This window comes from Carassius gibelio, chromosome B15 (genome assembly GCF_023724105.1).
Source record: "Carassius gibelio isolate Cgi1373 ecotype wild population from Czech Republic chromosome B15, carGib1.2-hapl.c, whole genome shotgun sequence".
Taxonomy (NCBI): Eukaryota; Metazoa; Chordata; class Actinopteri; order Cypriniformes; family Cyprinidae; genus Carassius; species Carassius gibelio.
In genome coordinates this window covers 12,882,927-12,896,292 of record NC_068410.1, presented here as the reverse complement: position 1 = coordinate 12,896,292, position 13,366 = coordinate 12,882,927, and the positions used below count along the sequence as shown (strand labels likewise).

Below are 13,366 nucleotides of genomic sequence, written 5' to 3'. Positions count from 1 at the left end.
GGAATAACATAAGGGGAATAAATGATGGCAATTCAAATTTTTGAGTGAACTATCCCTGTAAGCATGTGATCCTCTAGATAAAAGGTTTGATTAAACCTCTTAATTCCAGACAGATTGTAAAATTATAGCATACAGTGACATTCTAAAAAAGGTGTGCAACGCAGAATTTAACTTTGCCAATTCAGAAATAGAAAATAATGGAACAAATGCATGAATAATTATGTTTTAATGGATGTGTTCTGTTTTTTCACAACTGAATTTATTATGTGTACTGAATATTTAAAGAAGAGTCAGTTACAAAATAAACAAACAAACAATTAAATATATAAATCATGATTTACTAAGGACTCACTGACATTAAAATTCTAGCTAATACAGTCTAGCTACTAATTATTTTGGCCAATAATAAATTATATTACATTAAAAAAAATACACATTGTTTCAGTATGCTAATACTACAAATTGATTTAGGCATCACAAAATTGTAATGTACAGCTGTTATTTTAGTAATATTTATATACTTGTATAGAATTTATAAATATTTTGAATGATCTTTTATTTTTATATTTTCATTTTAGTTAATGTCTATTAGTTTTTTTTATATTTTTATTCAGCTTTAATTTATTTTTATTTTGCGTTAGTATTAGTAATTGTAATTCTTTCTTTAAATTATTTTTTATTTTTTATTCAGTCGCCATGTAACATTTACATTTTTTTTGAGTTATGGTGACTAAGTATCAAATATTAGTATCTAGTATTTCTATTTTTTCAGCTTTTTGATATTTTAGTTAACAGAAACAACACTGATGTACCGTAAGGAAGATTCATAAAAGTTTACATTTTAACAGTGTTCTTAAATTATTACCTTTTTTTAAAATAATACCTTAATGTAAATGTTGGATGACCATAGCAAAAGTATTCTAAATGTAAATATAGGCAGAAACGAGTGCCTCTCCGTTAGACTGAAATCTAACCCTGTCTCTTCAGGAAATGGATATTGAGAGTTTGGAAGCGGCCAACCAGAGTCTCCAGTCAGATCTCAAGCTGGCCTTCAAGAGGATCGGAGACCTCCAGGCTGCTATTGAGGACGAAATGGAGAGTGATGACAATGAGGATCTCATCAACAGGTAACACTTGCTGCTCTGAGGACTCTTTATTTAATGCATACCTCAGGAGAGCTTCTCCATGTGTATAAGTGGGTAAAAAAGAGCTAGAAAAATAGAGAAGACACTATCTGGATGAATGCACTATTCACTGAGCTTTTGGAGACGGCAATCAGTGAGCCAGTCTCAGTCTCAGTCATCTCTTATTCACACTCTCTTAAATATTTATGCCTCGAAAACTGCTGCACATAATTTGGAGCTCCTTTTTTATGTACTTGGCCTCATCAGTCAGAGGAAGACATTTCTGTTCAGCCTCATTCCGCGCCGCTCCGCTTCTCTCAGTGACCTGCACCTTACAGAGCAGAGCTGAGTTTATTTGCTCGTTTATGTGCGTAGAAGTTACCCAAATAACAGGAAATAGCAACACACTCGCACTTCGTAAGGGTTACGCTGAACAGAAGTCAGCAAAAGGTCAGAATTCTTGGTAAACATCTTGAGCAATATGTAGCGCTAGAAACCTTTACACCAGACATGATAAATATTCAATCACAAGCTGTGTTTTTAAGACTGTGACTTATTTTATTTTTTTTTCTTACATCCACTGTTCTTTACTTTTCCATTTGAAACTCACTTATTTCTGCTTCTTGTTTCTTTTTGTTTGTTTCATTTCCCTCCCACCTCTAGTTTACAAGACATGGTGACTAAGTATCAGAAACGAAAGAACAAGATGTGAGGAGTTAAAGTTTGAACTTCCGCTAACATATTTGAATTCTCCTTTGCCCTCACAGGAAGATGATGCAGTATACAGTACATGCAGTCATTTTCGAGAAATGAAATGCAGAATAGGGAATATTCTGTATTGTAAATCTCGATTTCGACTCAAGAAAAGACTAGATGCACTATGTTGATACTGCATCACACTTCCGGGCATGACAACTAACATCACCAACATGTTTTTCTCCTTTTTTATGCACAATGCCTCATACATAATGTATGCATACTACAAACTGCATGCTTTTTTAAAGCCAAGCATGGTCCCTACTCAGTTACCCTCCCCAGAGGCAGTTCCCTTTCCCTGAACCCCTGCTTTGTAATGTTGAACTTTTGGATATATGGTGCTTCACCATTGGGATTGGCGTCCATTGACGGGTAAGAACCAGTTTGAGTGCAGGACAGGTGTAGTTACATGTCTGCAGGGTCCAGACTGTGGTCTATCCCCTGGCTGTCTAACTCGAGAGCCAGAAGGGTCCACATTCAGACTTGTTGGATGCTGCAGGGCCTTGTACAAACATCTGTGAAGGGTTGCTCTGCCCCTCCTTCTTGGCCTTCTTTTACCTATCTTTCTCTCTCTCGCTCCTTTGAATAATTCACACTTCTGTTCTTGGGACTTAGCAGCCTCTTAAGGCAGGAAAGGAAGGCTTGTTTCTCATCAATCTTTCAACCATGAGGGCTAAATAATGAATAACCCTCAAATGTCCTACAAAAAGCCCCCCAACTCATCTGGCAACAGCCTACAACAAAGTAGCAGCCCTTGGCGTCAAGCCATTTCATTCCCCTGTCAATAGTCCTTGGTCCGCACTGTATGCCTCTTAGAGTGTTTTCCAGTTTTAAAAACCCTTAAGCTCTAAGCACCACTTATTACATCATGTGAGAAAGTATTAAAAGCTAATGTGCAGTCTGTGCATTACTGATCAGGTATAGATGGATGTGCCGTTGCAGAAATGTTTGTTCGAGTTCATGCAGGGATGTTGACCCTTCTGGCCTGATCATTTAATTGGGGGGTTCTTGTTTGCTTTATTGTAAATTAGACTGGTTTCAAGAGGTTTGTTAGCTAAATGCAAACCTTATTGGAGAACATTAGCAGAGAACTGATTATTCTATTTTATTTTATTTAAGCTATATTTCAGTTAACAAAAATGTTTTAGTTTTTTGTTTTAGTTAACGATAATTCTGGTTTAGATACAGTTCAGACATGCATGTAATGAAGCATTTGGTATGAAGGGAATTGTTATTCACATTGTTACTAAATATTTAAGTACAGCTCTCAATCGATTTATTAATTGAATCATTAAGTGGTTAATTAAAATTAATTGCAATTAGTCACATACATTTTAAGTATTGTTAATTTTACATTAGTATGTTCAAAAATGACAGTAAAAGTATAAAAATAGTAGTAGTCCATACTGTCTATTAATCCAGCAAGCTATCATGATTTCAAAAGAAATCAATTTTTTCATCAATTATGACACATTTGTTGTTCTTTTTTGTCATTTTGCAGCTTAACAGTCCCAGTTCCCATTCATTGTATTTTTGGTTTTGAAAAATGTAATTATTTGAATTTCACAGAAGATAGTCATGTTACTTTGGAATGACATGAAGGTAAATAATAAACATAGCTTTCATTTTTTTAGGATCTATTCGTTATTTCATGTTTAGACAGATGTTAGATATGTTTTGAGTTTATATATGCAATTAAATGAATAGTCGGAAACAAAGCCAAGAAACTTGCACAATATAAAGCTCCAAATTCTCCCTGTCTAAGGGTCAGGGCTGGAAAGCAAGCAGGGATAGAGAGAGAAAACGGAGTAGAGAGATGGACTAGAGAGGAAAATAGAGGGGTTGAGAGAGTTCTGTAGGTGCTAATGATAAATGTAATAGCCTGTAACAGAGATGTACAACCAATGGAGGCACGTTGTCACAGACAATTAATGTCTCTCCTCTCTCACTGTGTTGTTTGTTTGTTCCCCTGGGCTTAGGTGCAGCTTAACTAATGGTATATGGTCAAGGACATAAATTGTGTGTGACATTTTGCATTAGCGCTTCATTACAAAGACCCTGCTGTCCCACTGTTTAGCGATGGGCCGGCTAGCAGAGCTCAAGGCTTATTCACACAACGTTCTCACCTCGGTTTACCTCCAGGGCACTAGGGCTTACGCAAGAGCCAAAAGGGGTCTTGAAAAAATACATTCTTTAGCACCTGTAATTTGCCTTGCCGTATCGACGGAGCACTACTCATTTGACAACTAATTCTTATGTCCTGAGTGTTTTCTCGAGTGTATCAGATCTTCTAATTTAGACCCTCTCTAACTGTGAGCGTACAGTTAGTGTTTAGCGACATCTGCACTGCCTTGTGGGTCCATGCATATATAATATTCTCATATGCATAATACCACAAACGGAGAGCTAAGCAGATCGGAACTCTATGTCAGAGAAAAGCAGCTGCTGCTTCTGAGTTAACCTTCTCTCTATACCTGGGATAATGAGTTACTGTATGGAGTATAATTTCATTGGGAGACATTTGACTCCTATGGTGCTGGAGGACAATAACAATGATTATAAAAAAATTACATTGAAACAAAATTGTGAAAAAGGCCCAGTTCATATGAAATATTCTTTAAAGGTCTCCTGGCTGTGCATACATGGAGATGTTTTAGTGCTCTACGTCCTTGAAGGGCGATTCATAGTTATTCAGTACGGTGTGCTGTGCGATAAGTGAAGGATAAGACTAATCTAAAGAGGCAGGGAAGCATTGACTTGCAAATCCAGCCAAATACAAATCCAATGGGTTTATCTGGTCCAGAGAAATGAGCAAACAGGACTGGGATTCACAGCGCTGCTTTCCGTGTGAGGTGCAAATGCATCTGCTCCCAGGGACATTCGGCCTGTGTTTACTCATTCTTATTGACAGCGCAACACTTCCCCACAAAACCCATTGGTATCCAGAGATGCATGGAATTCGTAGCATAGTGAGTCAAGTTAATTGCAGACCCAAAATGGCCTGTTCCTTCTTACTGTCCTTTAACATGGTAGTCCAAGGCTAAATTAGCCTGAAAGCCTTATTTATAAAGGAGGGTTTTTCACAAGCTTTTTACAACCTATAATCCATAATTCAGTTTTTATTCAACTATACATCACAGTATTTTTATTTAGCTGTTTTAATGGCTAGTTAGTCACCTACTGCTTGTAGGTACACCTAAAATAAGGAGCATGTTAATGATCCCTTAAAATGCTGCCAGCTAGATTTTGGAACAGAGCTATTGTCTGGTAAGCTACAGTCTGAATGGCTTTTCTCTTTTCAATGCACTCTTTTCTTCTGGTTTGGCTTGGAGTTGTACTGACCTCACCCTTTTGGATGCTTCACACATTAAACAGAGCCAGCTAGCTGCAGGATACTGTTGTTGGACTATGAGTCTGACTTACTAACACACAGGCCTTTTCTAGGTTTCTAGAGTTCGGGCGCATGTTTCTGTACTGTTGTTCCTCCACCGCAAATCCCAAGGTTCCTCCTACTAACAGTATTTATGTACAGATTCTGCTTGTTCATTTTGTTGATATTCCCTCTCTTCCTTCTGCACAGCGAGGGCGCCTCTGATACCGACTCTGAGGTGGAGGACCGCGTTGACGGGGTGAAGTCATGGCTGTCCAAAAACAAGGGCTCTGCCAAGAACCTGTCAGATGATGGTAGTCTGAAGAGCTCAAGGTCAGTCCTGTCACCCGTTACCCCACAGAATGGTTTAACCCAAACCCAATTTAGCAAGCTAGAAGAGGTGTCTGGAAAAGCTAATTAACTAACACTAAGGGATTTTTCTGTTGGTATTGTCTAGTGTATTCTCCCTGTTGTCAGCAGTTTGATAACAGAAGCTTATGTAAAAGGGAACGGCTTCACAGGCAGATTAATGGATATGCCCATTGGCCAGTTGGCAAGCCTACCTGTGCCTTTCTGCTGAAGATGAATGGGTCTTCCCACCGGCAGACACTTTCGATTTTTTCCTGTTTTTTTCTTTTTACCAGAAGATTTAAGTTTGGCTCTTGAAGTTTTTGCACCTTTTTAAAACCTTGAGAACTTTTGATGCGTAATTTCAGTCATATCTGTAAGGTGCAGTCTTATGGGAAATTCGCTACAGATTTCAGTCTGTAATTTTTTATTAACATTTTCTAGCATAAGTCATCCTGTAAAAGGAATTACAGTCTTTGTCAGTATCCCTTTTTATGCATTTACTTGAAACATGTCCACCTAAATGGATCTTTTTGTCCACATTTATATGTAGATAACTGAGCTTATGGATTAACTATTGTTTTTGAATCACAGATGCTTAAGAGTCTTCCTTAAGTGCCTTGTATTCCCTGCTGTCACATCAAACTTTCATCTATATTCTACCCTGTCTGCTTGGATAAACCTGTACTGTCAGTCATCTTTTAAGTTTTTATTCATGTAATTTCTCATTCTCGTATTTCCATCTCTATCCTCTCCTCCCTCCATCTGTATGTCTTTCTACTCTGTGCACACCCCGTCTGCCCCTCCTTCATCTAGATCTGCTGTATATGTTGACGGAAAGGAGGGAAAAGGTTGGGAAGAGGGTAAAGAATGGAAAGACAGTGGCAAAGGTAAAGAGTTAGAACCCAGCAGGCCTGTGTCTGTCATGAGTTCCCTCAGCTACAGGAAACGCTCCAACATGAAGGACTCCATAGGAGGTAAGGGAGACGAAAGTTCGCTCCTCAACACCCTTAAAGAACAATCTGATTCCCAGGACCTCTCCTCCTTCCGCAAGAGCAAAGCCAAGCAGGAAGCCGAGGATGACTCCTATTCTGTCAACTCCTGGAGGAAGGCAGGAGATGATCTTGACGATCGTGGTTCTGTCATCTCTCAGGCCTACTCGGAAGCGGCCAGTCGGGCAAGGAAGGGCATGGACAGCCGCTGGTCGGAGTTTGATAAGGAGTCCATTGTGTCCTCTGTAGCCCAGAGTCGGGTTTCCACCTGCCATACTGCGATGGACCTAGATGACGATGCTGTTTCCAGCGTGAGTCGCATGAGTTCAGTAAGCCGGCATCGGAGCATGCCTCGTCTTGATGATCGCCAGAGTGAATACGGTTCACCTGTCAGCCCCAGCCTGAGTCGGCGCAGCCCCGGAAGCGTGAGCCGTGCCGACTCCCGCATGTCGCTGTCTCGCAGCTGTCGCCTGAGTGAATTTGACATGGATGATGATGCCCGAAGCATAGCATTTAGTGAGGCTCGCTCCAGTGCTTACAGCCCTCACTCCACCTCGGGCCGAAGCTTTTCCATGCCTCCGCAAGCCCGGAAAACTGACTCCAGCCCACCTGACGTCTCTGACGTCAAGCCGGTCAGTCACCGCAACTACCTGGACCCTGACCTGGAGGCCGCAATTAACGAAGTGTTAAGCTTCAAACCTATCAAGTTCAAGCGCACCAGCTTGGAAGAGTCTGAAGCGGAGAAAGATAAGCAAGCTGAAGATGAGGATGACCGGAAGAGCGTCAGCAGCTCCAGGATCGGCAGAGACAGTGGCCGCTCTTCCAGCTTGCGCCGATCTGCTTCAGCCGTGGACTACATGCGTTCCAGCAGTAGCCTTAGCACCCGCAGCAACCGAAGCAAGAAGGGCAAGAGCAAGAAGAAGAAGAAGAGAAGTCACAGTTCAGAATCTGACAGCTCTGACGATGACCGCAAGAAGAAGAGCTCTAAGAAGAAGAGTAAGAAGTCCAAGAAGAAGTCCAAGAAAGAGTCTTCGTCTTCCTCCTCATCCTCGGAGTCTGAGTCTAGCACAGAGTCGGACTCTAGTTCGGGAGCTTCCACTATTTCTTACAGAAGCTCCAGCAGTATCAAGAAAGCCCCTGGCTGGCAGGCCTCGGGCTCTGAGGGAGAGCTGGAGCCCGAAGAACCCTCTGAAGGAGCTCCCCCTGTGTCTAAGAAAGAGGAGAAGAAGAGGAAGAAGAAAGTCGACAATCTTATGATGAAGTACCTGTACAGGCCTGACAGTGATTAAAGATGGCAGTAGGTGATACCTGGTGTGGAGTGAAGGAATGCAACAAGCATGGTGTTAAACTAATACTCAAGTACCTCAGTAACTTTACGCTCTACTTTCAGTTTTTCTTTACACTGTGTTGATTCACTTTGTTACTCGCACACATTTTTGAGTGATTTTTTTTTTTTAGTTCTATATCAGTAGTTCTCAGCCTTTTTGACTTGAAGGCCGTCCTATCTAAGCTGATATATAGAAATTCATAAATAATGCAATTCATATGATTTAAGATGTATGTGGGGCCCCACAGAGGTTTTCTGAAGCCTCCTTGTTGAGAACCACTGCTCTATATAATTCATTGAAATGTTTTATGACGTACTGTAGTATCTTAAACTATCAGTGTAACTAAAGTTAGTTTTGTAATTCTTTCTTTGGTCTTGGACATAATTAAACAGAAAATCGATTAGGACTGCTTGCCAGCAATTAACCTGAAGTGTGTATTATTATGACAAAGCGAAGATAAGACTCAGTGACCCGAAAAGTTATCATTGACTTTTGGAAGAGGGTGAGGTATTCATACTTTCTCTACATGGGTCTGTTCGCTTTTGTATAATTAGAGGACACAGTTCATTTCTATGTTAATTCACTGATAAGATTTTGAGTAGACATCAAGAATATTGCAAATGAATATTTAAAATGGGCCGTAGATTTTTATAGCAAGGGATTTTTTAATAATGCATAATTTTATTTGTATTCTACACTGTGTATTGGCTTGACTGTGTGATGGCACCTAAATCAATACTAGTAATATATTGCTGCTATATCAGTTATCAGTAAATATTATTTATTATACTGGGTGTTTAAAGGGGTAGTATACCTAAACATGAAATTCTGTCATTAACTACTCATTTATACTAAATCAGCCATAACACACAAAATAATTCACTTACTGTATACCATAAAATGTTTTGGTATTTTCTTAGTATTTTTTGCTGTTTGCTTGTATGAGTTCACTAACAAATATCCAATAAGGTGATGTTTCAGAGCACTACACGCAGTGTGATTTGCATGTGTTTTGTGTGGCTGCACCTCTAATGTATCACCAAAGTTGATACTGAATTACAGGGCCTGTTAAATATTGTCACCCCACATTCAGAATTTTGATAACCCAACATTCCTTCAGAGATTATTCTCTTTGGTCTCTCTTTCCACATGCTGATCCTAATCAAAGCTTCTGTATCTCCCCCTCCAGCCCACCCTCCAGTCGCAGACGCTTCTGCCTTGACAAATCTGACGAGGAAGAGGAAGAAGAAAAAGAGGAAGGGAGCACGGGCCGAAGCACCTACCGCTCCCGCTACAAACGCAGCAGCTACCTGAACGACAGCGATGGCGAGACCACCGCATAACCGCCCCCCACACACACATTCACATGCACTCATGTTCAGAAAAGGAGGACTCAATATCAGTGTTTTCCTAGAACCCGAATCCAGGATTTCAGCGAGAGAGGAGCATGATGGAACGCGCTCTGGCAAAGATATATCCCTCATTTCTTTCGACTTAGATTATTAGTATTATTTTTCACATTTAGAGCTTTAAAGGGTTTGTACAGCATCATGAATCACAGCACTGTTGACTCTTTCCTCTTTGTGTGCTTTTAATTCTAACGTTCTTCCACTTCCTTTCTAGATAAGCAGTGACTTTACCAAACGCTGTGCTTGCATTCTTACTCCGGTCAGGATTCAGTAATGGATATTGCTCGAGGCAACATGCTACAGCCTCTTGCATGGTCAGGCCTGAGCCAAAGATCCATGGCATCGTGTAAACGTGAATTCGCAAAGAAAATATTGTATTACCAAAAAAAAAAAAGAAGCATTGTTTTAGGTATGTGAGCAAATTAGCTTTTTGTTCTTGACTTGAGTCGAGGTGGGATTGATTTAAGACCACCTTCCTCTACATTTTTGCTTTCATATGGTGAAGGATTCATGTCTTTTGCTCAAGAAAGAGAGGAAGTACATTTTCTCCTTTCTGTCTTCACTTTGTTTTGATGTTTTATGTGGAGAGGGGAAAAAAAGTGATCAGGTCAATGAAACGAGAACAGGGCAGCGTTTCAGGATGTTCAGGTCTGGACTCTCAAACATTTTTTTCTCTTTTTTTTTCTCCATAATATGCCTTGCTTGTTCTGTTTTGACTGAATTGTCTAAGTGCTCGCTCATAGTAGACCTTGTATGGTTCAGTGGTTTTTTTTTTTTTTTTTCATACTTTTTTGTTTTGGTTTTTGTTGTTGTTCTCAGGCTTTTTTGTTTTGGTTATCATAGATGTCTGGCTTTCCCAAGTGAATGCCCATATTCTTGGCTATATGGGGCATTGTGGTAATTTATCATCCAACTCTACCGATACTGGATAAACAGCTTCAAAGTTGCTTTTTGTGTTGATCTGATGCGACCAGAAGCACGAGATGGAGACGTTTGACAGAACCGATACTGTGAAATCCCAGCTTCCCTTGCGGCATGTCTTCACATTGGATTCTTCAGTATTTTTGGCCTTACCTAATGACTTTGAGACTCAATTGACCCTCTTTCGGACAAGCACCCCTCTGACTTCCATTGTTGCCTTCTGTTGTTTTGTTGTTTGCTTTCATTGTAGTATTTATGATCTAGCGTTGATGGATTGAGCGAAGCTGGCAAAATATAAAGCAACAGCATATGAAATAGCAATGAAAGGATGTCATTGCTTCTCTTTGATTTTTAAAGGGAGACCGCGTGGGTATTTTACATGGTTTTATAGACCCTCTGCAAAGGTCAACCACTTTATCCTCTTTTCTATGCACTCAGTATTGGTTTTAATATGAGAAATTAGCATTTTATGATGTTTCTGGCTAATTAAAACACATGGCAACAAGATGCATAACGTTTGCTGGCTGTACACATTAATATAAAAATATATAAATATCTGTATGATTCATTCTAGCTTTCAAAATAGCTAATGTTTATTTTCTTTATTGAATAAATGACCACTTGATAAGTAATAATGTTGCATTACAGTTTAATGTATTGTAAATAAATGATGGTGATTGTTTTAGACTTGTTTCAACATGCTTATTTTTCATCATTTTTTATTAGCAGACACAAAAGAAAAAGAAAAAAGTCTGCATGTTCAACATTTTTCACATGATTTCTGCAGCATTAGTGGCATCAAAGAGATTTTCTTTCAGTGGAATAATTTCAATAAATAAATAATAAACAATAATGACATGGTTCATCTTAAGGGGGTAATCCTTAATTTAATTCATTAAACCTTTCATTAATTTTTTTCATTATTTGCTATAGGTTGGGCATATAAAGGTCTCTTCTCTATTAAAAACAAAACAAAAAACAACAACCGCTTATTTTTTTATTTTTATTATTCATCCAAAGCCTTTATATTTTGATTTCTCATGTTAGTAGGAAGATAAATTCTGCATCACATTAACAGTGTGTTCTTCTCAGAGATCAGGTGAAACATCTGAATGGAGCCTTCAATTTTAGTATTAAAATCCAAAATATGCAGCCAAATTAGAGTAGAAAAACCTTGCCTATGGTTCATATTCAACCAGCTTTTCTTTTCCATTGGCTGTTTGCTTCATTGCACAATAGGAAGGCTTGCAGTAATCTGTATGAGCTAACAATAGGAAAGGCATCGTACTGGGCGCAGAGCAGCTTGAGCTTTCCATTGGCTTCATCAGTGCAGTCAAAGCAGAGGAGTAGGTGAGATGAGTTTGAGCCAACAGCAGTCCTCTGCGAAATAAACCTGCATTTTATCTTAAAACGCATTCAAATAAATGGCCATCATAGGCCACAATTCTCTTTCCTGAAAGCTAACAATTATGATCCATATTTCAACTACCTATTCAATAAATAACTGCTATCTTAAACACACATTTGAATGTGCTTTTCAGTGCCTTGTGGATTATATGCAGATGTGCTTGAACAGAGACACCTACAGTACAAATATCATGCTGTTTTTTTTTTTTTTAAGAGCCTGGCCTTTATAGCCATTTATAAATGCAGGTTGTAAGCTTAATTTTTTAAATAATGGACTGTTATGACAGCAGCACAAATCAATGCAATAATATGGCCTTGCATAACTTGTAGTGTGCTTTAAAAACACTGTGTCAGTCTGAATTTAAAGGTGCTGCGGTCTTTTCACAGGAGCGTCCTTGCATTGTGTTACACAAACCCCTGCTGAGCAGATAAATTGAATTTTCGAGAGAAGATGACAATGCTTCATCAAACCAGAGTCTGTAAGACACCTGTCTTTTCAAAACCTATATTCAATTTACTTCCTTATTTTTTCTTTCGTATTGTTGAAATGTGCAAAATAATTCCTCTGCTTTAACTATTATTATTATTAATATTAATATTTATAGTATTGTTGTTTTGCTGTGTAATTTATTTACCATTTAACTAATATATATAAAAATAAAATGTATTGTATACTAATATAACATAAATTTATTAAATTAAATTATGAATTAAAAAATGATAACATTCATAAACATTATAAAACTGGTATTATTATTATTACAATTTAGAATTTATATCCGTTTTATTTTATTATATCATGTGTAAATATCATTACTTTATTTATTAAACCCAAAAAGCTAAATCCTCATTAAGATTAATCACAATGGTTGATGTGCACATATATGAAATCTAAATGCAACTATAAGGATATAATTTATATACTGCAGATATGTATAATTACAAGGAAATTAAAGTCATGGACACGTATTGTATAAAAGCTGTGGCAACCATATAATTAAGAACAACTTAAGCATCTTTGAAACTGTTTTTACAATGGCTGTGGTGGCAACACTAGCAATTACACCCCAGTTTTTGTCCTTTTGTTGCTGTGTAACAAACAGCAGCTGTCAGTCTCATCCCACTCATAAGCCACGGACGTCATGAATGTGAACACTAACTCAAAGAGCTACACTCCCTCCAGCAGTCCTGGGGCACTGCTTTATGTATGTGTTCCAATTATGGTGTGTGTGACTGCAGCTCAGGATGAGGGTGTGTGAGGGATCATTTAGGGAGTGTGATGCACATTTGTTGTTTCTAGGTCAAATCTTGAGACAATAATATTTAACAATACCTTTCTTTCTTGTCATCAAACTTTTGGAGGTGTGAAACACATTTGCCAGTGACTACATTATTTATGGTCATGATCTGGCTTTCTTTACCATGTCCTGCTCATTATTCTTTCCATGTGTACAGAAACAAAAGTCTCAGGTATAAAATGAGCCACAAAGGGGTTTTTTCTCAGGCGAGGTGTCTTTAAGACACAGGGTGAAACTGAGTGTTATTTTTTCTTTCATAATAAGGCAGCAACAACATAAGAAGCTTATTAATCATCTATTCCACTAAACTGTCTTGCCTGTTTTCTGAATCTTCGCTAAGCCCCGCCTTAAATATTTTACTGACCAACCAACAGAGCTGGGTAGATTACTTACAAATTGTAATCTGTTAATGA

General features: G+C 38.5%; 1 protein-coding gene across 8 annotated transcripts in view; it reads left to right on the top strand.

Annotated features, from left to right (window-relative positions):
* Positions 1–9,256, top strand: part of myo18ab (myosin XVIIIA b) — a 98,860-nt gene extending 89,604 nt beyond the window's left edge. For 7 of the 8 annotated variants that reach the window (XM_052575463.1, XM_052575462.1, XM_052575466.1 and 4 more), the window contains 5 exons: positions 988–1,127; positions 1,788–1,832; positions 5,461–5,583; positions 6,415–7,891; positions 9,108–9,256. In XM_052575463.1, the coding sequence (XP_052431423.1) occupies positions 988–1,127; positions 1,788–1,832; positions 5,461–5,583; positions 6,415–7,879 (1,773 nt within the window). In that variant the 3' untranslated portion in view covers positions 7,880–7,891; positions 9,108–9,256. The remainder of the gene's footprint in view (positions 1–987; positions 1,128–1,787; positions 1,833–5,460; positions 5,584–6,414; positions 7,892–9,107) is intronic. The other variant, XM_052575467.1, reaches the window with a different exon arrangement.
* Positions 9,257–13,366: the final 4,110 nt, after the last annotated feature.